General features: G+C 37.8%; 2 protein-coding genes across 5 annotated transcripts in view; one reads left to right on the top strand and one right to left on the bottom strand.

Moving 5' to 3' along the window:
- Window positions 1-20,666, bottom strand: part of myo1b (myosin IB) — a 49,549-nt gene extending 28,883 nt beyond the window's left edge. For 2 of the 4 annotated variants that reach the window (XM_027164369.2, XM_027164370.2), the window contains exons 1-3: window positions 20,428-20,666; window positions 13,720-13,862; window positions 10,622-10,737 (exon numbers count right to left, since the gene is read on the bottom strand). In XM_027164369.2, coding sequence (XP_027020170.1) covers window positions 10,622-10,737; window positions 13,720-13,854 — 251 coding nt within the window. In that variant the 5' untranslated portion in view covers window positions 13,855-13,862; window positions 20,428-20,666. The remainder of the gene's footprint in view (window positions 1-10,621; window positions 10,738-13,719; window positions 13,863-20,427) is intronic. The other 2 variants (XM_027164371.2, XM_027164372.2) reach the window with 2 other exon arrangements.
- A 1,063-nt stretch (window positions 20,667-21,729) lies between these two features.
- Window positions 21,730-23,439, top strand: c6h3orf38 (chromosome 6 C3orf38 homolog). The gene is made up of 3 exons (XM_027164829.2): window positions 21,730-21,937; window positions 22,121-22,299; window positions 22,402-23,439. The coding sequence occupies exons 1-3, from the start codon at window positions 21,796-21,798 to the stop codon at window positions 22,957-22,959; spliced, it is 879 nt and encodes a 292-aa protein (XP_027020630.1). The 5' UTR covers window positions 21,730-21,795; the 3' UTR covers window positions 22,960-23,439.
- The last annotated feature ends 3,424 nt before the right edge of the window (window positions 23,440-26,863 follow it).

The following is a 26,863-nucleotide window of genomic DNA, read 5'->3' as shown; positions in this document are numbered from 1 at the left end:
CAATGCTTGTAACGGCCATGTCTCACTGGACAGAAAATCAAAAGAAGACCCAGTTGTCTTAGGTTTTAGAACATCTTGGGATCCCCTAGAATGAGGGAAAATTTTGTCTGACCTTCTTAGTTTTTTGCCACACACCACCAGGATAAGCTGAAGGAAGATTAATGAATGAATGCTGTACACATTTGTATTTAAAGATCTACATGAAACATGAATTTCCAGCCACATCCATAATTTCCTTCCATCACTCCTATCACACAGGGAATCTAAAAATAGCATCTTAATATGGACAAAATGTAGATGTAATATAAAAGAAGGAACTCATAGATCCTTCCTCTACAGTCTTGGCTTTTGTTTCCTTCCCTCTATTGTAATAGCAGAGGACAACCACATCAGCTGGGCATGATTCTTAGGGTCTAAGAACCTGACAGAGACAACATTGATGAAGGCTTTCCCACCACTACAGGATGTGAAAACATGGAGAAGACTCAAAAATAGTGATCACATGCAAAAACATTCTTATATTACAAAAAAATGCATTGTAATGCATTTAAATGTTTGGTGATTAAGTAAATCCACAAGACTGATAGAGTGGAATTGTGATACACAAAGCCCAGATTCTGCACTCTGGAGTACTTCCATATCTTGTGTTGAATAAGCTACAAGGGAAGTGGATGTGTTCCTTCTGAGAAGACCAGGCATGAGTGGGAATGTTGTCTTTTACAGCAGACAATGTGCAAAAAGGTTCAAAACACAACTGTAATCAACCAGGTGTCTGCAAATCAGTCAGAGGTTTTCTAATGAAGCGTGAAGCAGTTTACACACATGTTTGGAGCAACAGTGTGTCTAATTTGTATATGTAAACGTTTGGATATTCTGCTCCATGTAGCAAACAGCCACCTCATTTAATTACCTCTAATAAGGCATTATAAAACACCACAATGTTTTGAAGCATTTAGCAGACTATTTATTTTCATGGCTGGCATACAGGATGCCTTATTTCCAGACAATATGTATGTGCATCATAGCTTACATGTTTTACACTTAAAACAATAGCAGCACATGAGACATACTTGAGGAAAGCCCCCAGTTCCAAACACATACAGCCATCCTGTTGCACACACAGGAGATCAGGAAGTAGCCTCTTTTTGTAGCCTCTACACTCTGGATGGATATAGCATTCCCCTGTCTACTCTGAGTCAGCTTTCCTGACTAAGACAGGAGTTGGAGAACTACAACCTGGATATCTGGCTATGTGGAGTTGGCCAGCTGATCCTAAATCAGACTCACTATTACTACCATGTACTTTAGTGACGGCTGGCCACATACACCACCCAAATTAAAGAGATAAGAGTGTGTCAGCTTAGGATAAAAGTTTTACTTAAGAAACACAAACATACCACTCTAAGTAGAGAGGGCTGGTCAGCCTACTCTGTCTGGTGCAAAGCATAAGTGTCTACATTTATAGCATTTGACAGACGCCTTTATCCAGAGCGATAAGATACTGGTCTAAAAAGATACTGATTTGTCCTACAAAGCAGGTTTAGAAAAATAGATTTAAAAGTTTGGAAAAGACTGCTCCTTTATGCTGTGTAGGTAAGAATGGACAAGGCAAAAGGAAGTACTAAGTAAACACAGTGTCTTTCATTCCAACATTAGAGACTTTTTTTTATCTAACCAGAACACACCACTCAAGTATACAGAGTGTCTTTGGAGCTCAAAGGGACAATCTTTTTTGTGTTCTAGTGCCTGATGCCCCACAGTGAGAACATCCTTTCTAAAATTCTGCTCAGATTGCCTTAGAGATGTAAATGGAAAAAAGTCACTAAATGATGAACAGTAACACACACACACACACACACACACACACACACACACACACACACACACACACACACACACACACACACACACACACACACACACACACACACAGAGAAAATATACATAGAGAAAAAGGCTAAAAATAGTACATAATTTGACATCTCTCTCTGTGGGAGACAAGGAATGACCCAAATTTAACCTTTTTGGATAGAGTGCTGATGGGCATGTGACCAGTCTCTGCTAGACTACAGTTGGAGTTATTGTAGCTCATTCAAAGGGGCTGCAGGAAGGCCAAACTATGTGCAGCAAACCTTGTTTTTCTCCCCCCCTCCCCCCCCAGCAGGAAGTGAGGGAAGCAGGTCACCATACTGGGACTGGGTCACCACTGCCTTTGCCTGGCAATAAATAAATAATATAGGGGTACTCTAAAATAATAATAAAAAAATAAAAATAAACAGGGCTGAGAAGTACTAACTAATAAAGCAGACAAATACATAAAAATGTTGCTAGAAAGGTTTGTTTACCATTTCTAATAGGCTTAGCCTCAATGCTATTCTGACGAAGTTAAGTCAGTAATGAAACCCTGAGATACCAGGGAAGTCAATGGACAGGAATGTAAGCAATGGAAAAAAACCAACACAGGTCAAACTCATCTTCACGACGTAGCATTTTTATTAAATGGCAATGCTTGTGGGAAATAAATTAATAACTATACTAATATGAGTAAGCTTTCCTAGAAATCTTGCAACAAAGAGTGGGTAGTTTCCAGTTGCTTTCTGAGCCGTTCTCCAACTGGTTCTCCTGAGACTTACAACACATGGAGACCAGGCCAGTGTTCCTCATGCTGTTAGCCTTTCATCATATTTAGGTCAAACTATAGACTGGGTGATACGGAAAGAACAGTTTGTTTTGTATTTAATGTGTTGGAGAAGTGAAGGGTGGGTGGCCATTCTGTAGTGGGCTGAAAGTACAATCTGTCAACGCTCAAGGTCCAGAGATCAAATCTCATCCGCCTGCTCGAAACACTGATTTCTGAGATGACACACTGCTTCATATGATACAACTACTTGAATGGCAATTTACCATCTTTATCAAACAATTGTAAATCAGGGACAGCATAAAGAGTGGGGTTTTCTTTGCCCAGGTATCGTACAAAAATAACACACACAATTTGTCAGTGCATTAAAGCAAAGCAGAAATGTCAAACAGGTTCGAGTCTGCAGCCATTTATAGGAAGAATCTAGCCAATAAAATTCTGCTGGATCAAGAGTTTCTGGGAAAGCAAACAACTATACCAAGTGTGTAAACAAACAGATGATAGAAAGAGTACATTTCCTTATTGCCTCAGCTGCCTCTGGCCAACTTTCACAGGCAGCAGATCAGTACTACATGACACTTTGGCTGAGTCTAATTTATCACATAAAGCAGCATAAGTGGTGTTAATCCAAGATTTAGAATCTTTGCCCAGTAGGCAGCAGTATAATCTCAGCTAATAACTATTTGCTCATCAGAGCATAGATTGTAGCCTACAGACACGTGATGTAATTGTATGAGTTTTACCACCATTATGCAAGCAAGAACTTAGAGGAAAGACCAACACACCGAAACATACATGGAACAACAACAAATAGTGCTTCTTGCAATATCATAGTGAGAAGGTTTCAATTAGACCTTTTTTAAACCATTACGTAAGGGGGATAAGTAAAGCCATCTAAGGCTCAGTTATATCTTTTGGGCCTGGTTTAGTATTAGAGAGGCAGCAGCTTGTCTGTGTAACACGTGCATGTGAGATGTGGCAGTCAGGAACCAAGTCAAATACAAAGATTTCTTATCCACGCACATGCACCTGCGCGAGCACACACACACACGTGCGCGCACACACACACGCACACCCTCTCAAAGTCATCCAGGACTGCTCTCTGACCCATAATTAAAGACCACACCTTTAACCAACAGTGAATATTGTGCAGTACAGTAACATATTTCCTTAACATAACAGAGGCAGAATCCTCTTAAAACATCTAAACTGTTTAAATAATGGCCATTTCATTAAAATGGATACAAAAATATTTTACCTATTTACTACAGCCATAGAGCTTATACATTTCTGTTATTTGTACTTACAGGACAAAATTATCATTAGATTCAAGTTGACATTAGAGGCATACTCTAGGGTCTCTAAACCCATAAACCTTTAACTCAAATATGAACAGTAAAAAAAAAGTAATAAATAAAAAAAACAATAATGAAAATAATCAAACTGCCAATAGTAGACTGATTTTTACCACTGTCACAAAATTAATAAATAAACAATGCAGACCCCCTGGCCACACTTATACAATTAAAAATATCTGTAAAACTATCATTTACCAACTTACAGAACTTTCATTAAGGAAGGGTTTTATAGAAAAGGCCATCAGTCGTGTGCAAAAAGTTTGTTTGCAAATTCTGCATCAAGTGATAATCTCTTGTGTTTTAATATAAATAATCATTAGCTTGACATATACAGTAGCTGTATACTACATATACGATACATAAAATAAGTATCGGAAGAAAATAACTAATTAACTAGTGCTTAATGTCTAGATCAAATCATTTATCTTGGAATGATTGACAAGTATGGCCTGGCTGAATGTGGAACATACAGAGAGAGGAGGAGGTAGAGCACAGCCAACCATGATCTAAAAATCCCCAGGTGTTCGGTGCTTATTTTTCCTTAGACAGAAGATCATGTGCTGCCAGCTTTGCCGCACATGGCTCAAAGAGACTAAACGTCTAGATGGGAGGCAGTAACTGTTTAATGCCTGACTTCAAGGGTATGGCTTTTGATCTGCTGCTGGATGAACATTGTAACTCACCTCTAGGCCACAAAAGAAACACGACTTCTACTGATGTGGCAGCATGAAAACAGTGAAATGTTCATATTAATGGTATCTGTAAACTGGCAATCCACATTATATTTCATATCATGTTGTTTACATTGACAATTTGAGCTAAATATGGATTTTCTACACAAAACACTGATACACACAGTTTAACAGAGATAAGATCCACAGAAAGGATGAGCCAAAAGCTTCATGAAAAAGACCCAGGTTATGAGGGTTTTAATGTCCCAAGGCTGCCATTTATGTAGGACTGTCTAGTCCATCAGCAGGGTGTGTTCTACACATACACAAAGCCCTTGTGATGCTTGATATCGGCATACTAGGGAGACAGAAGCTGAGAGTGCACCCGGGTCCCATTACCTTATTATAAAGAAGGTAATATAATACTACCCCAGAGACCTGCCCCTTTCCAGAACAATCTGGGCATGTCGTCCAAGGAGAACCAAGCACCTGAGTCAGGACTTCAAATCTGCATATTATAACTCTCTCTCTCTTTATCTCTCAATATTCAAGCTTGGTGGATATGACTGAAAAATTAATGTAAATGTTTAATAAGTGTAAAAGCCTGTTTTGGGGCAAAATGACATCATGGATATAGACATAGTTAAAGACTGGCCACAGTTAAAGCTTTTCTGTGAGCAGACACAATTGGTACTAATAGCTCAGGAGGCCAGCTGCAGTTTCTATGTATTCTCTGTAGACCAGGCTTTATGGAGTAGCAGGTGTGCCTTGGCCCCTAAGACACAGCTAAACCCAGTGGGACAAAGAGGGAGGTTCATGATTGCAGATGAACATTAGGAATGAGACACAGTTTCATAATGTGTCTGCTCAGACACCACCACTCTAATTTATTTGTGAGATAAAATAAGGATAGAGTTCAGGGTCACCAGCACAAGAAAAAACAATAGATAAGTTAGAACAGAAAAGATATTAGAAAAGAACATTACAGAAAACAATACTTTCTTGGAATCTGTATGCCCTTTAGCTAAAAATGAATAAACACACACTCTCTATCTCTCTATCCACACACACACACACACACACACACACATGCGCACGCGCACACACACATGTATATATAAATAGATTTTATGATGTTTCATATTAGGACTTCATGGTAAAGCGAAAAATTAAAATGGATTGTTAAATAATGAACTGTAGGGTGGGTATAAGTGTTACCGAATATCTGACAATATTCCTGGTTATAGCTAGTGGGTTTCTGTCTCTGACCCTAAGCCCTAGTTTCACTGGTATCATTATATATGTTGGCTGTCACTTCAACAGAAATTCTACATAACAGGGCATCTGCACCAATTGTGTGTTAGTGCTAGGTACGACTTTAGTGACTGTGGCTAAACTCAATAGATGATGGAAACAAATGATGTCTTCTAGTCTACTGATTAAAATATGAGATTCAAATATAATGAAACTGTTTCAAATATATTCAAATATATTCAAATATAAAGAAATGTTGTTTAGTTAAGAATTTGTTCATGCAGATGAACACAGTGATCCATTACTTGTTTACAGATTTGATGACAACTTTCCTTTGACATTTAATTGTAAAATCTAAAGCTGTCAGCATTTTTTCAACATATTTGTGATACACTGATGTAATGTTACTGCTATGATAAACATCTCCTAAGGATGACTGATATGTCCATTACGAGTATACCATTCATCTCTACATTCATTCATTGCAGTACATACAGTATTTACATCGGACTTAATGTCCAAAAATATCTTACAGCTTCAGCTACAACTAAAACACTGGTAAAGAATAATGAATTATGGCTGTAACTAAGGTTTGGTAAACACCATGGCAAGTTGGCATGAATTGTGTGACTTTCAAATTTTACTTTCTTGGCCTCATGCTTTCACAATCCAGACTTCAAACAGCAAATTTCTTTCTAGTAGAAATTCATTGTTTCAAGATTCCTTGGCAGAACTGTCATGCTTCCCAGGTCCTAACATATAGTATAGATTTCATTCCTGAAAACAGTCTAAATGACAAGGTGCTGTGTTCAGTAAACTTTAAAAGCTCAATGTGCTGACCACGTGACATCACACCACCATCCTCAGTCGGGAAATAATTACTCAATATATTTACACACCAATTTCACAGGTTTCTGTCAGAGCATTCCTAACTGAACAAGAAAAAGCTACTCTTGGTGCTTTTTGCAATAAGGCCAAGCATGCTAAGGAGTAAATGGTATTCACCATTGTTGGTCCTGCCTGTTTCAGCAATGAATGGGAAAAAACACAAATGTATTCACACTCAGCTGAAATTGCCTCACCACAGTAGCATGACCACAAAACCCAGTAATTCCCCAGAGTCAGCAGTTCAGTGTGTCTCTTCCCAGACCATTCATGATGAGCAGCATAGACTGAGGACTTTGGAAATTTAAACCCTGTGGCAAATTCACCCGCCATGGATCCCAAAATGCATCTCTAATTCCTAACTCTAGGTCACCAATTAAAATCAATTTCAAACAATTTCTAGTTTTATAATATAAAAAAAAGCTATAGCTTTAGGTCTCACTATTTATTTTCACTCAGTAAAATGTTCAGTATGAACAATAATACTGTACATCCTATTAGATGTATAGATCCTACACTGTGGCCAAGGTTCTAATCCAATACATTGACAATATGAACTAACAACCTCTGTCTAGGAACAGTGTAAGTGGACTTCTGTAAAGGGAGGGTGTTTATGACCAACATGTAATCAAGCCACCTTTAGGTGTCACCAGGAAAAACAGACCACACTACTCCCTTCATTATGGAAATGCTCTTAAAAATTTGTGTTATAACTACCTTGACATCAGAAACAATGCAGCTCCTCCGGTATGTTGCTGTGTGACAACATTTGACTTTAAACACCCCAGAGATCCACTTGTTCAACAATGGAGGTGATATAAGAGGTCTTAAACTAACACAGGTTTAATTTAAGAGTTTTCTCTTTCTTTTCTTTTAATTAACACCTTAATTGTGTAAATGTACTACTCCCTATTTACTAGCAAGGCCAACACAATTTCATGTAATATTCATTAAAGAGAAGATGACTGGCATATCTTAGCCCCTTTAAAATAAACATGACTGGGTTCTCCTCACTCCAGTAAAGAAAAGATGGTATGACACATATCAAGTGTGGATTTTCCTTTAGTGATGATATAATTAGGAAACCTATTATTGCTCCATAGAGAAACTGGCAGAAAAACCCAAAGCAATAAGGGTCATTTCCAGCCTATTAAAACCAAAGAAATCAGTTAATATCAGCTGAGATTACATAAGACATCCACAGACAAATCTAATATAAACATATTTAAAATGAACCCATACAAAATTCATTATGTGACCATGGACAGATTCTTGGAACACTTGTCCCTCAGCACTACACAGAGATTTCACTAAGCCAGGTAAATATTTGTCTATCATTTAATCTGTTTTACTCCATGAGTGACCTTTGTAAGCGGCAGTGTGGTAAAATAAACAGTTCACTTTGGTAGAGCACAGAGAGCCCAGTTAAATCATCAATAGCCGACTAAATTTAAAGATTTCTTTACTTTCTCCTCTTGCAGATACTATATGACCTAAAAGCATCTTTTGGATGAATTAGCAGGATATGACCCACATCAGGGCTCTTATCCATGCTGTAGCTATTGCTGTAAGATTATTTAAGCTTTCACCCCTGCTTGGCACAAATGAAAACTTTCCCAAGTCAAAAGCATGGTGTTAACACAGTAATGCTTGAATGGTGGGTGGTCATGTTGACAATCCAGTTTATTAGCACTATAAGTAATCTGCATGCTTGGACAGTTTATTCGTTATACAGGAGATATATGTGAGGTTACCAGAAAACCAGGAAAACGTCAGAACCCAGGTACCTGACTGGATGATTCAGATCACATGAATTGTGTGAAGCATTTACAATATCTAAATAAAGGATCTTATTCCAGGCCAATTATGTACTACAAGGGCATGTGCTCTCACACCTAGAATTTACTAAAGCTATGTTCCAGACTAATGAGATGTTTTTAAAGCACGAGGCTGGTTTATGCTTTGTCAAAAGTGCACCTAAGAACCACCCAAAAGCCTGTAATGTTTATCAGTACTGTAGGCAATTTAGCTCTTTCCAGTTTATCCATCAAACAAAGGGGTGGGGTGATAGGTGAGGGCATACAGGCATACTCAACAAGGCATAGGTGAGGGTGTGAGCCTGCACTGGCTGGAGCATTACCCAGAATTTAGATTACAGCTAAACAAAAACTAATTCTGGATTTCCGAGAATTGGCTAATGCAACCATCAACATGACACAGTGTTGAATGGACTGATCACATACAGAGTTTTTGCTTACACTCTGCGATTGCTGATGGTATGTTGACTATAAATACATCTCAAGCCTATGTCAGCACAAAGAAAAAACCTTCTGCAAGTAGTACAGTGAGGTCAGGACAAACAAACATGATAAAATTCAACTGTACTCTATCAAATACTAATAAAAATATATGTAACAGTTTTATTTTGTCTATGGCTATTACACTGACTGAATTTTTGTTAATTTGTAAGTAATCTGACACAATGTAATTGATTTAATCTGTGTGTATGACTACTGAAATGAAATTGTAAAAGGAAAACAATAATACAAAACATGACAAATGACACAAACTAATTTAGGTCCATGTAATCGTTACTTTTCTGAACTGCTGATAATGAAGCAGTTCATGGCCCATTTACAGGCTTTGCAGCTTATGGTTACATTTCCATAAGATCTGCTTCTCATGCATGATGGATGAAACAGCTGTTTTGTATCAGCACTGGACTTGGCAAAGGATCACAAAAGAAGCGAACATCGACCCTGTCTTAAGTCTAATGTGAGACTGGAACAAATAAAGAAGACAGAAAGAAGATGAATGAGAAACTCAGCATGCCAAAGTAAATGGGAAATATAAATGGGAAAACATGAACATGAAGCGAACCATAATTCTAATTAAAGGTGAGAGAAAACTATGAATTTTATTAACAAATTCAGAAAACATAAAATGTATATATCTGTTAAAGTAGTGAAGTGAAGAGGTGAGGGAGTGAGACAACAGCTGAGGTGTTGTTAAAGGCCGAAATCCTGCTGGGTTTATTGTGTATCCCACTGTTGGCACTGGGACACTGGTCTTTCACAGGACCTGTGTGTGTCTGCTGATTTCTATAGAAAGCAGAGGCTAATTGCACAAAGCAAGCTGCTTTTTTTGCTTCTGACAGTCAGAGAGAGACAGATGGCCATTAGCTGGAGTGTGGCAGAAAACAACATTCCATCCCCCACCTACAACTGCAGCAGGTTTCATAGGTCACAGGAAGCAGGAAGAGGTTTGCCCATGTTTAACCATGTGAATTTATCATACAAGATTTGATGAAAAAAGTTTTGATGTCTATAGATTAAGAGATCTAGTAAATAATTAAGTGTAAAACATACACAAAAGCTATTGTATTTTATGGAACAATTTGCATTTTGACTACTAAACAGTAGAAAAGAATAAAATCTTTGAGTAATTTTGCTCAGATGTTTTCTTCTAATCAACAATGATGGCACAGAGAATGATACTTGCTTGTATTACAAAAAATGTTTTTCTTGTGACACTTTTTTTCTTGTGACACTTTACACTTTAAAGACCAGTTACAATATGTGGTTCAAAATACATTTTATTCTGTATATATCACTGACCTTCCATTAATTAAAGGTATACCATGTGCACTTATTCCAGGTACAGAACACATACTAAAGGAACAAAAGATATACCAGATGTCTGGTGCCACCCCTGCAACAAGGAAAAGTACAGCTTGGTATATTTATTTCTAAGAGTGCACTTGGAACAGGTCCTACACAATATGAATAGGTTCAACATAAAAAAGCTGGACTTACATGTGAGGGCTAAGTTCATAGAAGTTCCTGTTGCGGTACTCTTCTACCTTGTCTGCTGTGTAGATTGGCAGAGCCTTGTAGGGGTTCATAGAAATCACAACGCTACCAATATATGTCTGAAAAAAGAGAGATAAGTGTTAAAGAGGGGAAGGGGGGGGGGCACAAATTCTTATCAGGATGTTTTCCTTTAGTGTACAATAAACTGTTTAACCTTACACCATCAAATGTGCACAATAATATACGTGGTAGTAATTCCAGCTGAGATCCTAGCTAGATTACATTAATTATAGTGGTGTTTAAAGTGTTTCAAAACATCCCATACAGCTTGCAAGGCTATATAAACAAATTATATACAAGCCACAGACATGTGGTCCCCAAGACCCTACTAAAAACACTCAACCATTCGGGAGGCAGTTGCACTGAGGTCAGAGCAACTCTGCATCTGTTGGCATTTTTCATCTGGGAATTCTTGGTGTATTGTTCAGGCATGCAGTGGCCCAAAAGCACAGGCATACGTAAACACAAAGAAAAATGTGTGGAATCCAAGGAAGCGTCTGCTAAAAAAGTTTGAATTAGCTTCTGTTTTAAGTCTGTCCATGTCCCTCCCTCCCCATTGCAATTTGCAATATTTCCTTTCATATCAAAATTCTGATTTTAAAAGTGAAAGAGGGTGGACATGTTTATATGCACAGAGACAGGAGATGGCAGTCTGATTCTTGCAGGTCACACTTACCTTCTATTATAACGGGTGTTGCGTAATCCTCTCAGCTGGAGAGTCAAGTATCGTCATAGCAACACAAAGCACAACCTACTGTTCAGTTGAAATGGGTGGCATAATGAGATCTTTGCATATAGCACTAAATGGAAGGATAAATATAACTAGCAACCAGTGTATAACAAACACAACCTATGTGCAGGATGCAACAAGTATTGTACCTACAACAACCCAAGCCTATTTTTATATACAAGTGAAAGAAACACACCAAAATATGTCTCTTTCAACTTCCGAACATAATTCAGCACAACCTCTCACTGAGGGTTTTAGATCATAGTCCTAAACTTACAACCTGAGGCAACATAAAACTCAAGGACATCTGAACAACAGATAGATAACGAGGATCATGAACATTCAAATGAACTCTAACCTTATAATAATGTGCCATTATGATGCTTGTTAATCATTAATAAGTAGCAGAACTGCAGAAATCACAAAAAAATGCATCCGAGCATTTTTTCCGATGCATCCAAGCATTGATCTCTTTAATATAAAAGCACTGATCTATTGAATTTATTTTCTGAACATAATTACATTTTTTTTTAAATCACTGCAATAGCCATCATCTCTCCTTATCACTACTTACAATACAGACAATGTCTGAAGTTCAAGATCGTTTTCTGATGGACTTTGTTACCTAGGGAATATAATATCCTACTAAATCTGATAATGTATATATTGTAACAGTCTATTAGACAGATTTTTATCTATCCAAAAATTTACATAAACCAATCAATAAGTTGATTTTAATATCCTGTGTGGTATCAAAGTTATATGTGGTAAAAATATTCATAAAATAAGGAGTCATTTGAATGACAAAGATAAATGAAGTGCAAGGCTGTAGCAAGTCTGTGCTAAAATCTGAATGTGGACATGAATGTGTCTGGACAATCGGTGGTGGTGATGAACCATGCCCTGCTTTCAAAACCACAGAGCAAAGTTCTCATAACCTGAGAACACTGCATGTAACTAAAATCCTACAGTTGATAAAGGCTATAAAAGCTGTTACACAACATGCAAAGAAGTATCTAACCTGTAAAAATTTGAGTCGACTAACTGATCTAAATGACCTGCTTAAGGCAGAATCTACAGTTCAGGATAATCTAATTGGCTGACTGATCTGGCTGTAGTTTCTTCTGTGAATCTCTGTTTCTAAGACATGATCTAAAATGGCAGATGTGGCTGGAGAATGAGATAAATGTAAATGAACGGAACATATTGTGGGAAATGGCAGAACAATAAAACAATGTTCATTTATGTCCTATCCTTTTCACATTCCTATATCACTCAATCAATAGGATCGGAGCTAAACCTAGAACGAAGTGGTGCTAGATGCGAAGTGATAGTAGAATGTGGGAACACACAGAAATTGAGTCTGTTTACACAGCAGACTGTGTTTATTTGTTGTATTATTTTTTTTAAATATAAAGCAATAAAACATATAGAGTATTAAAAAAATGCATCGTATATTGGATGGATATCCTGTATATAGTTAATTAATAAGCTGTAAAGATGATGTCATAGCTGTATCTAGCACACTAGATGTCCAGTGGAAATCTATTTAAGCTTCAGTAAAAAAACGTGTGTGGTAGTTTGTGTTAAATGACACACTAAAACACAGAAACGTGTGAAAAAATGAAAATATTTAGCTTTGAATATGTAAATATAATAAAATTTGAGTAGTATTCGAACCAGGAAGTTCACTCTGACAGCCCTATAATGAATTTGTTTTACATGTCATGTCAAAGATCTAAACCTATTTAAACACTGACAACAGAAACAATACATTTGCAATACAGAGGCTGCCATATGGTGCATCACTTTTGTTGACTTGGTTTTCCCTAGTAACTGTATATACAGACCGGTGACAAATGAAAAAAAAACCCCACAAATTGGCAGCTGTTTTTTTTTTTTGGTGTTCTCTGCCTTCCTGTTGCTTTTCATCTGTCAAGGTCTAAGGTCTAAGGGCAAGTGTGTCATGTATTGAAATTATGGAAATAGAAAAATGATGAAAGCTGATTTGACTGTCAAACCAAGCTGCATGTCCAGAACTTATATTTCCATATGAAAAAGTGATTTGAAGTTGACAGAAGAAAGTCAGACTTCATGTTCATTTACTCATCGTTTTACCCTTCTCAGATTTGCATCTGAACACGACCTTAGATTGCAAGACAACACTTGGGTTGTAACTTTGACTTTGAAACAAAGGTGGAAATATAAGAAATTAATCTACTAAGAATTTTACACATAAGTGAAATAAATTCATAGTTCTGATGTTTTCAGTTAAAGACAGCATATCTGTAGAACTTCTAGGAGAACTTACATAGATCTCATTGTGCTCAAAGCGCTTCTTCAGGTTCCCGATGAAGGTTTCCTCTGACAGGGGCTCAAGCAGGACCATGTCGCCCACCCCTATCATGTTGTCAAGAAGTGATGTCTTTACTTCCATTTTGGACATTCTCCCCCCTGTGGAAATACAAAGACATACATACATCTGACTTCAGTTACAGCACATACACCATTTTTCATGCATTTAATTGTGTTTCACATACTGCTTTAATCCTAGTGCTAATGAACCAAGAGGAGCACGATTTCTAAACATGGTCACTGCAAATAAACCCACACAAAATATTTGCACAACAGCAGTTTGGGGCTACAAAAGCCATTCTACTCAAGAGGTCTGTTTAACCCAGAACACTATAGACTTCTGAAACTCCACTGGGAGTTATGTAATAAAAAAACAGTCCCTTTTCTTGATCCCTGGTCACTGGATATTTATGGTTTAAGCTCCTAAAATGAATCCACATTCCAACTTAACAGAGGGGGTCAAGTTTAGTTTTACAGAAAATTTTACCAAAGGCTGTATTTTTTGTTTTTACCATAAATCTCTTACAGTTACATTTGACATAGCATATTGGACAGAGAACTGAATATTAAGACATAGATAGGAAAGGAAGCTGGAGTTTCTCTCTCTTTGCTGGTCCACAAATCGTACTGTTATTAAATAAAAATTAAAAACACATAAAAAGTTGTCAGAGTCCATTTACAGTCTTGGAATTATTCAAGCTGCTGTATTGCATGTGTACAAAACTTACTGAGAATCTCTACTCTACTGAGTTTTTTAAATTCAATATTTTTGCACTGGGAGAAAAACTGCAAAAAAGTGCTGACCTACCAGGAACAACCTGTTATCAGTATCACTGTGGTTGCACAACTCAATGTGCCTTATCATAATCTGCTGTGTTAAGCACATGGGTCAATTATACTGTAGAGACTCCTGTGCTTGCCGCTTGATGTTCACAACCTGATGGACAAGAAGAATATAGTATATTCCATTGTATTTTCCTGGTCAGGCTTTAAATATTGGTCTTTCACCAAATATTTACTCACTGTTTAACTAAGCAGCTCTTATGTTTACCCCCTTTCCACTAATTAAGCTTTATATCTCCAGCAAAATTATTCCCATGAAATGCATTTCCTTTCTGATACTTTTAGTCAATAAGCTCTGCTAAAAAAAAGTAAAATATAGCTTTAAAATACTCATTTTCTTATACAGAATTATATTCAGAAATAAACTGGTGTATCTGCATACTGGGATTTAAAAGTAATGAACATACAGATGTTCTTAAATCATTCATCTCCAGCAACTACTACTTGAAATCTGATTTACTATGAATCCTGAGTTAAACCCAGGAACACTGGGCATGGAGCATGGACTGAATGTGAATATGTCCATGTGTAGCACCTTGCATACACGTTCACACTAAGAGATTTTATCATAACCAATCCGCCTTCAAGAATGTTTTTGGGAGATCAGAGGACACCAAAGAACCCAGAGAAAACTCAGGCAGCAATCCAAATCCAGGATTGATCTGAGGACCCTGGGGCTGTGAGGCAGCAATGCTTCATCCTGTGTCACTGTTTCACCACAAGCATTATTGGTTTATAAAACACAAGATTTGCAGTGAAAATGTAATGTATTATACAGAGATACACAGCTCAAGTTTAACAGAGCTTAGTGAAAGGTTAAATCCAGAATGTTTCAACTCAACAAATCAGAGAACAGAATAGAAAAGAATAATATAGAGCTGCTGTTCCACAACCTGGAACAATAAATGACCCATATTAAATCAATTATTTACTAATCATCTTTGTCCTACATGGCAACCGGATGTGAAGGTGAATTTGTATTTGACCCACCCTGAGAGGTGTGTGTGTGTGGGTGGGTGTGTGTGTGTGTGTATGCATGAACTATGAAATTGGTGTAACGGTGTGAAATTGTGGTGGTAATCTGACATCTTGCAGCGGTCTGTCACATCATCATACACCTTAATATTGCTGTTACTAGTTTCTGATTTCAAAGGACGCAGACCTCTTCTCTCATTTAAACAACAGTACAATGCTGAAAGTAGAAACCAGCTTTTGGGGAGTGGAGCTCTGCAACCCCAGCGACATGTGTGCAGCAGATTTGCAACAAGTAGGCAAATACATCAGCTATCTTCACTCAAGCGGGATAGAAACGGTATTTTAAAAATCTACTAGTTGACAAATTTCTAACCAGGACGTGCCTTTCTTTGTTTGTGAAATGTTGACTGGATTACCAAGCCATATTAGAATGGAACAATAGACAACAAACGATAATAGCACCTGCATACACATCCTTCATCCTCCCGCTTCCCATAGTTACAAAAGAGGGAAGCTATTGTGTCTTGCCTATGATGAATCATAACAATCAGATATTTAGACACTGTTAGTTTTGCTTTATTTGATGGATTGTTAAAATGTTAAAGTCTCCCTTGTCCTTCAATATTCACCTGGCTTTGCATGCTTTCCATCACAGGTAACCATTTGACTGCTGACACATTTTGCATGAGTCACTTTTGTCAAGTCATATGTGATGTCATCAGCATACAAGAAAATAATATTCAACCAACCTGTAATAAACTAGATGACTGAACAGTAGCAGTAGAATAACTGATATTTCTGGCCAATTTCAGGAAAAAAAAATTGGCATGAAAAAAGGTCCATTATTTGCAATGGACTTGGATGTTTGGAGGTCCATAACCCTTAGTAGATTTGGTGACACAAGGAAAACATGCACATTATTCTCATGTTTCATACCAATCTGCTCAAGGATTACAGATTACCTTAAATGCTGCTGTGCAATCTATGCAGTACATCCTGCTTTTTTGGTTCCTGACACTAACACGTCCACTTTGTAGATGTACTAGAATGGTGTTAAACAGCCTGCATCAGGTCAAAAATGTAGTTGTATTCTATAGTACATTCAGCAACAGCTTTACTGATTGTCTTCATATTTATGTTTGACAATTACTGAATCATAGACACTAGGCTGGATTAGGCAGGATATTTTTAGATTTGCATTTGCCCTGATAATTAAGCCATCAGGATGAGTACATCAGAAGCTATATACTTGGATGGAACATCACACTACCTTTTGTATCGTGTTTGGGTCAGATCCAAAAGTCACAGCTGCTCTTAATTTTCTTAAAGCAACAACAATAATATATAATTTGGAATTCCTGGAGTTGCGCCATATGTGATTTTCCACTTATAGGCTAGGTAAAGGAAAATGTCCCCCCTTCTCCCTGTAGCAGAATTTCCCTTCTCTCCCTCCCCTCACCTTTTCTCACAAACTCACAGTGTAAAGTAAAATGTGGTTTCATCACTCTGACTTAGAACAGGTCTGATTAAATGCCAATTCAAGGCATCATGTACACACCAAAAACTGTAGGCAATCATAGCACACTGTTACTCTCTTGCACTCTTTCTCCCATCTTCTGTCTGAGTCTTTGTGAATGTCAGTCCAGATGAAGGAGGTGTGGCCTCTGTGTCTGTCTGTCCTAGTGCAGCAGATGTGTCTGCCCACTTTTCACTCATGACGCATTAGATCATCTCGGAAAAATATATACCTTCTATATTTACCAATTTGGAATGAAAACTAAAAATACGGGACAACTTTCAATTATATTAAAACCACAATATTGAAAACTGTTGTTTTAGCAACCTTATGGCCTTGAACACATGCGCAAAAATAAATGATGCTGGTGTCTCTAATGGAGTGCAAAGTCCAAAATGAAGTGTCAGCCAAACTGTATCCCTGCTCGTTGGCAAAAGTTAGAGCAGTGAGTGCTTCCAAATGCAACAGCTTTAGAAAGATACAGACACTGTGACTATTTGTGTGGACTGGCAAGCTTGCTCAGTGACCTGAAACGCTGCTTCATGAGCATCTCCTTGTGCCAGGGTAAACGCAGAGACAGACTTTTCCACTGTACTGACTCAGCACTTAAAATGCATCAATTCTTCTGGGCCGTTTTAACCGCTTACCACTGATCAGTGATCTGAGGACCATCTCTACCATAATGCAACTCCCCCACAGTCAGACATTATAATGAAGTTAACCTACATCTTGAATTGCCATTATACACAATTGTCCTTGTGCATGGAAAACTAATTTATGAAGACTAATACTATGGAAAAGTCTAATGTAAAAATACTGGTAGACCATGTACGATGTATATGACTGGCAATCAAAATGCTGCTTATAAAATATTGCAGGAATTCAAATACAACTATGTCTCGTCAGTGGGGAACAACTTACAGGAAGACATAAAAATTACTGCACTCCTTTTGCCGGTTAAATTTATTACACTTGCAAATAACATTTTGGAAACTGGAAAAGTTTCTGCGATATTTGATTTTATATTACTCTGCATGTGTTTTATGTCATTTTATGTTGTATTTATTGTTGTGTCTTTTGCTGACTTCTAGGTCAGATCACTCTTGTAAAAGCGATTTGATCTTTTAATCTTCTGAATCATTATCCTGGTTAAATAAAGTTCTGTATATGACGTCCTGTCATCTATGTGTAAGAAGATAGGGTGAAGATAGAGATGGTCTTGATCTCCGTTATGCCTGAACAGTACATGACAACTGATTTTTTATTTTTTTTAATTATATTTATTACTTTAACCAGCAATCCTTCTTTTTAATGTAAGCTAGAAGTTAAATCTTAAAGCAAGTAAAAAAGACATCTTTTTGAGCTACTTATATTTTTGCTATAGCGTAGACAGACTCTGGCAAACCATGCTTTTTAAAGGGCCAAGATATACTGTATGTCACATTAGGAAAAACATTAGTCAAATGAACGTCACGTCATTTGCAAAAACATGTTGATTTATATGGTGCTTACAGGCTTTCCTGGACTGAAACATCTGCATATAAGCCATAACTAAAACATAGCACTTTAAAATTTGATTAATCCAAAAAATTCAACACAAATTTAAATATTCCACTTCAAATGCAGCAATGGAAATTTTGATAGCTGGTATCTAATCAGACTTATGACAATTTTCCAATCACACATTCACCGTGTAAGTAAAGAACACGAAGCAATCAAGGTATTAAACATTTTATAGCATACTGTCTGATTTGACCATCACTGTTAAATTGGATCCTTGCCCAACAGGATCTCAGCAGAAACCGTAGAGAAGTTTAAATCAGAATTAACTTCAAGAAATGAATAATTCCTTGAAGACAAGGTGTCAAATTATGTCTTAAGAAAAACTTGATTGAGATCAGAACCCAACTATCCCTTGTTTTTGGCTGTCTGCCAGAATTCATTCACAGTGACATCTGAGAGGTTTTACCCAAACTGTACTCCTCCTGTCTGGCACTGGGCCCAAGATTTCAGCCACCCTTAACTAGCCATGTGTTTGCCAGTTAATGACGAAGCTGCCCCTCTTTCAGAGCTAACACCCCATGACGCTCTGAAGGAAACGGGGATGAGCACAACCTGCCACAGCCCCTAAAACAGCGTCTACTAATAAATCTCCATTGACACTGGTTTTGAGGCATGAGTCGACTTGTATATGCATGCACTGGAAAGCCATCCTGCAAGTTAAGCAAGTGCAACCTAACAAAAGTCATTATTAAAGATATGTCACATGTGACTTGAATATAATCAAAAATTGTGACAAAAAAGTAACCATTTATTTGCAGTGTTTTGGGTTCTTATGATGTTACTCAGACGTTTGCTCGTATCGACCATGATATAACACTTAACTATTCATGTAGCCATGGTCTATACACACAGCCAAATAGTTGGGTCATTGTTACCGTGTAGTACATTTCATATCACGTAAAAAAAAAACTGAATGGTTAACAATGATTTACACACTACAGAGATTCTCTTACATAAACATGACTACAGCATATACAGTGTGGGTTGTAATATTCCATACAGGATTAATCACCTGTGATCTATTGTCCACTTTACTAGGGACGTGCACTAGAGTTGGTGCTAAATCCTGCAGGCAAATGTTACACAATAGCACAACAAATAAACTCCCCAAAACAACTAAAATATTTGTGTGTCAACAAACAGCAATGTCTGGGGGAAAGCAAAACCAAACCATGAAAGATCACTGCTTTAGGTTTCCTTCAAAAATAAATAAATAATAAATAATAAGCATTGCCAGGCAAAACAAACAAACAAAACCAAACAAAAAGCCACCAAACTTAGAAATGTGAACCGTATAGACAGTTAGTGAGTTTGCAGATCACATTCATTTTAATCCTCAAAAATAAATAAGAATAAAAACTTTTTGGTTCATCTAGAAAACATTTATCCTTTGGTCAAAAATAAACACAATAAATGAAACTGTTCTGAGCATTAAATGTTCAGTATGAACTCTTTAACCATATGAGCTCTTGCTAATAACACTTGAGAAGTAAGGTAAAGTTGTAGCAGGGCTCTTTGTCTTCAGTATGTATCTCACACACGCACGCACGCGCGCACACACACACAATGTAACGCGAGCTACACTTTCCACCACTAATGTCCAGACTTTGTGCCCCATCCCCACACACACACACACACACACACATTGTATGGTATAAACAATGCAGAATAAAGTTTGAACGGAAAAGTTTCGTCCCACAATCAGGACCCGACGTGTTGGGGGAAAAGTGATACCCAAAAACGAGTGTGAATGACACTGAAACTTACCTCGTGTTCAGAATGAAACTCCCGTTAATCCAACCCGGAGGGAAACAGAACATCCAGCCGTCTTTATAAAGGTGAAGCAGAAGTTCCTCGATGTTTCCCCGTGTTTGTCGGTGTTGTTTTGTCCCGTACAGAGAGTCGGGACGCGTCAGTCTCCAGTCTCCAGCAGCTCTGCGCGCTCCCGGTAAAGACAGTGTGATGTGTGAATGGGGATAGCGGGAGTGGCTCAGGATCCCAAAACCGCCCCCACTCACTAACGATGGTTCATTCGGAACCGAATCTTTTGCTCTTTTTAAATGACTCTCTTGAGTGAATCGACTGTTCGGATCGATTCAATCAAATCGAAAGTTACGGCAAAGTTCTTTAGTTGTTCTTTAGTCTTTTCCCCAGAGTTATTGACTGATTCTTTATTTACTTTGTAATTTGCTTAGTTGGGCTAAAAATATTACACAAACCAACACAATGTTATTGACGCAGCTATTAATAACAATATTACGGCTATAGCACTTTGCATTATATGTGTAAATGTGGTGTTGAATTAGACTTGTGTCTAACATACACGTATATTAAAAGTAGAGAGTCATTAACACTGGTGTAAGCTGTCCATGTTTCATCCCTAGGTGGAATTTACATGAGCGCGTGAACAATATCGCCCTCCTGCGTCCGCTAAGAGGCATTACATGTATATTACAAAAGTTTCACATAACAGGCTCTGGAGTTTACATTTACATACATTTACATTTACAGCATTTAGCAGATGCCCTTATCCAGAGCGACTTACATTTTTTTTTTATCTCAGAAGGGGGTCAGGGACGAGGGTGGGATAGATTCTATAGAAGGATGTATGCAAATAAACAAATAAATAAATAAATAAATAAATAAATAGATAACATCCAGTGAGCAATAGCTCTGTGGAATGATTCACCTTGCTGATAAGAGAGGACAGAGAAAATTAATAAAAATTAAAGATTAGTTTAAGCTGCCAGGATGTATATAGTAACTCAAATACCCACTCGTTACAACTGTGGTGAGCAGAAAAGCATCCTTGAGGTGGATGCGCTACAGCACTCTCTCTCTGTGTGTGTGTGTGTGTGTGTGTGTGTGTGTGTGTGTGTGTGTGTGTGTGTGTGTGTGTGTGTGTGTGTGTGTGTGTGTGTGTGTTCCTCATATATTAACCATAGGGTGTGTGTGTGTGTGTGTTCCCCGTATATTAACAGGGTGGCGAATAAAATAACGTTATTAAAAAATGCAACAAAACTTTTATTATGAAGCTCGTGCTGTATGTATGTTGTCCGCTAGGGGGCGATGAATTAACCGCGACTGAATGAGGAAGTAAACAATGTAAGATGCTGTTTCAGGCTAGTTTCGAACATGACTACTATGAAAATGTCTGCGATGTCGAGAAAAGAGTCCGATGGCTGCAGAAAACTTTTAAAACTGTTGTCAAAGGACGACTTGTTGGCACTGAACGATACAGTGACTAACCGTTTAATCCCCGCAGAGAGCACTAGTGGTAAGTTTGACAAACTTGCTAGCATACCAAACTGTTCAGCTAGCTTGGTGGCTAACTTCAGAGATCGCTAGCTAGCAATCCGGAGATGTTTAGTAGAAGTACGCAAATTAGCAGAACTAACCAGGTTTGAGCGTTATACAGTCATTGTTAATCTGTCCTGTGTATCCTGTACTGTGTTAACAGAGGCAATTGAAGCTATTATTGCCTACTCTCAGAGCGCCGAAGAGCTTCTCAAAAGGAAAAAGGTCAATCGGGATGTTATATTTAAATATCTGGCAGCAGAAAGAGTTCCTTTTCCTCCGAATAGTGAGAAACATCAACTGATAAAGAGGACTCTTGAATTATGGACATGTGACCGCGAGGTACACAAATTATAAACTTTAACTCAGATCATATCTTAGCTGATTGTGTAATGTCGATTAATTGGCATGTGTTTGTTTTTGTGCTTTGTTTCCAAATCACAGAACACAGTAAATGTCTCCAGGGCATGTTGTACAGAGCAGAATGGAGGTAGTCTGGAACAGATAGCAGCATTGGGGAAGCAGTTTTGCCAGTGGTTCTTCCAGCTTCTTAACTCTCAGAACCCCCAGGCCCTTCAGCAATGCAGTATGATGCAGGACTGGGGTCCACAGCACTTCTGGAACGATGCCAGGATGCTGCTCCTCACACACTCCCAGGTTCGGCAGAAAGACGAGTTCCATGGAGCTGAACTGGTGAGCCGGAGGCTTTTAGCCCTCGTCTTAGAGGAGAGGTTACTCTTCTACCCTAACCTGGAGCAAACAGGGCTGAAGTGTGTAGCTACACCTCATGGGTTGGTGCTGGTGGCAGTCGCTGGCACAATTCATCGAGAGAACAATTGCCTTGGAGTTTTTGAGCAAGTGTTCGGGTTGATTCGTGCTCCTCAGGAAGACAACCGCTGGAAGATCAAAACTGTGCACTTGAATGTAAACGGACAGATTGATAAAGAGACATTGCCAGCGGTGACCTACGATTCAAAAGAGTTGCTGCAGCTATTCACTTAGTAGAACTGCTTTTCTGAACATTACACTAAAGAAAATGCACTTTATGTAATAGATTGTACCCATTTTATCATTAATCAAAATTAAGAATTCTGTTTAACGAAAACTGTACATTAAGACAGGCATAAGGGTCAAGGGGCTATGCAAATTGGTTAGCAGTTTCTGTTTATTTTTGCGCTGTGAAATTTATATTCTGCTCCATATTTTCAGTCGTAAATACGTACTTAATACGTACAGCACTCATCAAAGACTGTAGTTTTAAAATGCCATTGCTTGGTGGTGACCAAATTTGCTTTGGGTTGCTTTAAATGAGAATTACTGAATCAGGACCTGTTTTTCTCCACTACAGTCTATTTAAAGGCTAAATCATTTCAGAGTTGATAGGTCATTGTCTTTCATGTTTCATGTTATTAAACAGCAGTATTTGTTATACTTTGAACAGACCACATTTAAAATGTTCTAATATAGATTATGCAAAACAGATTTGTATGATATGCTGTATACTACATTCACTGAGCACTTTATTAGGAACATTAATAACTACTTGGTAGGGCCTTCATTTGTTCTCAACACAGCCTCAGTACTTCATGGAATGGATTCCACAAGATGTTGAAAACATTCCTTTTTAGATTCGGATCCATGTAGAAATGACCATCACATAATTTATGCAGATTTTTCAGGTGCATTATCATGCGCATCTCTTCCACACATCTCTTCTTGTTCTACCACATCCCAAAGCTGTTCTACTTGATTGAGATCCATTGACTGGGAAGACCACTGGAGAACAATGACCTCATTGTCATGTTCATGAAACCAGTTTGAGATGACTTTTTAACTTTTATTTGCGACATGGTGCATTATCATGCAGTACTCAAATAGGGTGTGGCATTCAATCAGATGATTGATTAGTATTAATGGGCCCAAAATGAGCCAAGAAAACTTTCCTTACACCATTTCAACACCTCCATCAGTGGATTCTGACGCTACCATCTGTGTGTCTCAATAGAAACTAAGATTTATCAGAGCAGGCTTCACTGGTGAGCCTGAGCCTACTGACAGAAGTTATCAGAAGTGGAAACTAACGTGGTCCTCAAGTTTTGATGCGTTGTGCATTCTGAAATGCTTTTCTGCTTGCCACAATTGTACAAAATCAGTATTTGCAATACAGACACCAGAAGTCTGCACCCATTAGCTACAAGATTGTCAGATGGATAATGTGTGCTGGTGTAAAGCATTATTATTAGCAAATGCATAAGATCAGAAAGTTGGTCTGTCCACTCTATTTAGTTTAATGTACATTTCTGTGAGTAAGACAGGGAAGGAGGGCTGTGAGAACATGTGAATCGTGCTTTATTCTGAGAATGTGTAAACAGTTTCAGGAAGATAACTAACAGGCAAAGAAAATGTCAACCGTTATTCACCACAGACCAGTTATAAAATAAACTCTTTGCCATTCTTTTTTTTTTAAACATCATAAAAGATACATCATGATAATCATGTTAATGTCAGTTCATATATGATCGTTTTAGTGTATATGGTACAGGTACACTGTGAAGCTGCGTCTGAGATGTGCGGCACTTATGGTTTGCAAAGCAAATTTTTTGGTCACTTGTTGCAGGATACTTCCGCATTCCCTTTTCCCTTTTTTTTTTCACCTACTGTACTAGGGTGCAGATATTTCCGTTCGACTGCATGTAAGCATTTTATAATAATCACCATAATTAGGGTTTAATAAATATTTTATATCCAAAAGATCAATGAATCTTTTTTAAATGAAATGTGGCACATCGTATAGCATGTAGTGTATCCAAAGCATGCGCATTTGATGTGTGGGGGATTTTTTAATTAAGTGTCTAAAATGATCGTGGAGAACTTTATGAATTGTTATTGCAAAAAAAAAAAAAAGATTCCGCCTCCAACCCCACCCACTAGATTAGAGCACTGAGCTCTGTAAGGTGGATCCCAACCATGCAAACCACTAGATAGAGCTTAACTAGTCTTGCATGTGCTTCAGCAAAACAAGGTGAACACACACCCAGTGATGATAACACAGGAATAGATTTGTCTGTTGGTTTATTTTTCAGGCTTCTCATATAGAAAATGGTGGTCTGTTGAACATTTTGTAGTCTTACACCTTAGAACTAAAATGGACCTATTAAGAATATGTCTTAAATCTATTCTATACAGTCATAATATTCAAGAAGGTGAAAAAAAGTGTAGGTTGTAAAAGTATTTACCCTGATGCTGTGGAACTCTGGTGCAAGCCATTTCTATCAGATGTCACATAATTATCTGGAGTTTGTATGGAGATTGTTTATTTAATAAATTACACACACACACACACACACACACACACACACACACACCTATTAGTGAACATACCTCTATAATTAAAGAAGCTATGCGACTTCTATGGTGCTGAACTACAGTGAGGATTCCTAATTGGCTTGCAACTTCTTATCATGGTCTGAAAAACTTTACCCCAACAACATGTCTCATGATTTAGGACCTGGGAACTAAGAATTTTTGCTCTAAGAGTATCATAAATAACTGAGTTTTGTCTAAGATTTCAAATAAGTAACCCAGGGAAAACCAAAAACATGCTCAATATACAGTATTAAAACCCTCAAATATGCTATTCTGTTGCACATGGTTAGAAAATAGTGATTTTGTCAGCAGTGGCCAAGGACTTTCACACTGAGCCATCTATAATAAATAAGTAATAAGAAGTAGGAAAAAGTCCAAAAACTAGCAGCAGGTGCACTATTGTAGCGCTCATTATCTGGGAATAAAGTACAATGCTGACTTTTAAACTGCCTGTATAGAGTTTTACATACTCGTAGAAATCTACACATCTTTTTTCAATACTGTTTCGTCTTGTAATAATATGAGACGAATACAATATTACTTGATTTAATGCCAATTATTTGAGTCACAGATGAAAGACATTATTTTGCAGGCCAAATTTAAACAATTGTATTATGCAGTACAGTAACTTTGTTCCTGCAAATATTTGCTCACTTCATAATATAAGAAACAAACTACCATGTTTTTTATAGTCTGAAAACTTCATGAACTGGATGACCTCTTAAGGAATAGATAAAGTAGCTCTCTCCGACCGTGCTGAAATGTGTGTACTGGTGCTGATGAGAGGCGGAGTGTCGGGAAACTCAGCGCTGAGTGGTTTTGTTGGGAAATGTGACATTTGGGAAATTATTCTTGGCACTGGCTTCAAAAGCAGAGGGTTCTGCAAGCTCTTCTCTTGAGCAGTTTTTAATGCCTGCAAGTGCCATAGTTGTGGCATAAGAGTCCACCACAGCCACTGATCTTTTCCTGTTCACCTCACAGAAAGAAAAATAACAAGCTGCCTGCCTTTAGTCTTTATGGCACATGGCCTACCCTATTTTAATAAGTGGTTTGGCCAGTTATGACGTACAGTTTCAAAAATACAGTTCATTGGCGTCTCTGGATCACTGCGACTTTGGGGTTTCTTTAACAGGGATGTGTGTTTCTCATAAAGATCATGTTATCCCTCTCACAGCAGAAACTGAAATATGTTTCAGGGTGTTGATCTGCAGTTAAGGTTTACACCACCAACTAAAGGATGAAAACCAAATGATTAACATTATTGTGAAAAGATTGTAGAGATCATCAGAACCTAGTGTTCTGAAAATGTAGGACCTGTTAACTGAAAAAAACTTTCTAAAGAAATGGAACAAATCAGCCCATACTTGATATTGGCAGTGAAAATATATAGGGCCGGTGTTCAAGAGAGCAATACCAAATGCTTTCCATCATTTCTGGATGATGAAAATATTCTACCAGTAGTTACACTTAAGACACTTAAGACTCAAGACGCAATTTAAATAATCACCACAAGGCGGCGCAGCAGCTTTATTAATAGCTG

The sequence above is a fragment of the Tachysurus fulvidraco genome, chromosome 6 (genome assembly GCF_022655615.1).
Source record: "Tachysurus fulvidraco isolate hzauxx_2018 chromosome 6, HZAU_PFXX_2.0, whole genome shotgun sequence".
In the NCBI taxonomy this organism is placed as follows: Eukaryota; Metazoa; Chordata; class Actinopteri; order Siluriformes; family Bagridae; genus Tachysurus; species Tachysurus fulvidraco.
Note: the sequence above shows the minus strand (reverse complement) of the source record. Positions and strands in the feature narration are given on the sequence as shown.

Coding starts and splice junctions, on each gene's coding strand:
- c6h3orf38 (XM_027164829.2), top strand. CDS start 21,796: ATGACTACTATGAAAATGTCTGCGATGTCGAGAAAAGAGTCCGATGGC. Junction 21,938..22,120: donor CCCCGCAGAGAGCACTAGTG/GTAAGTTTGACA, acceptor CTGTGTTAACAG/AGGCAATTGAAGCTATTATT. Junction 22,300..22,401: donor TATGGACATGTGACCGCGAG/GTACACAAATTA, acceptor TCCAAATCACAG/AACACAGTAAATGTCTCCAG.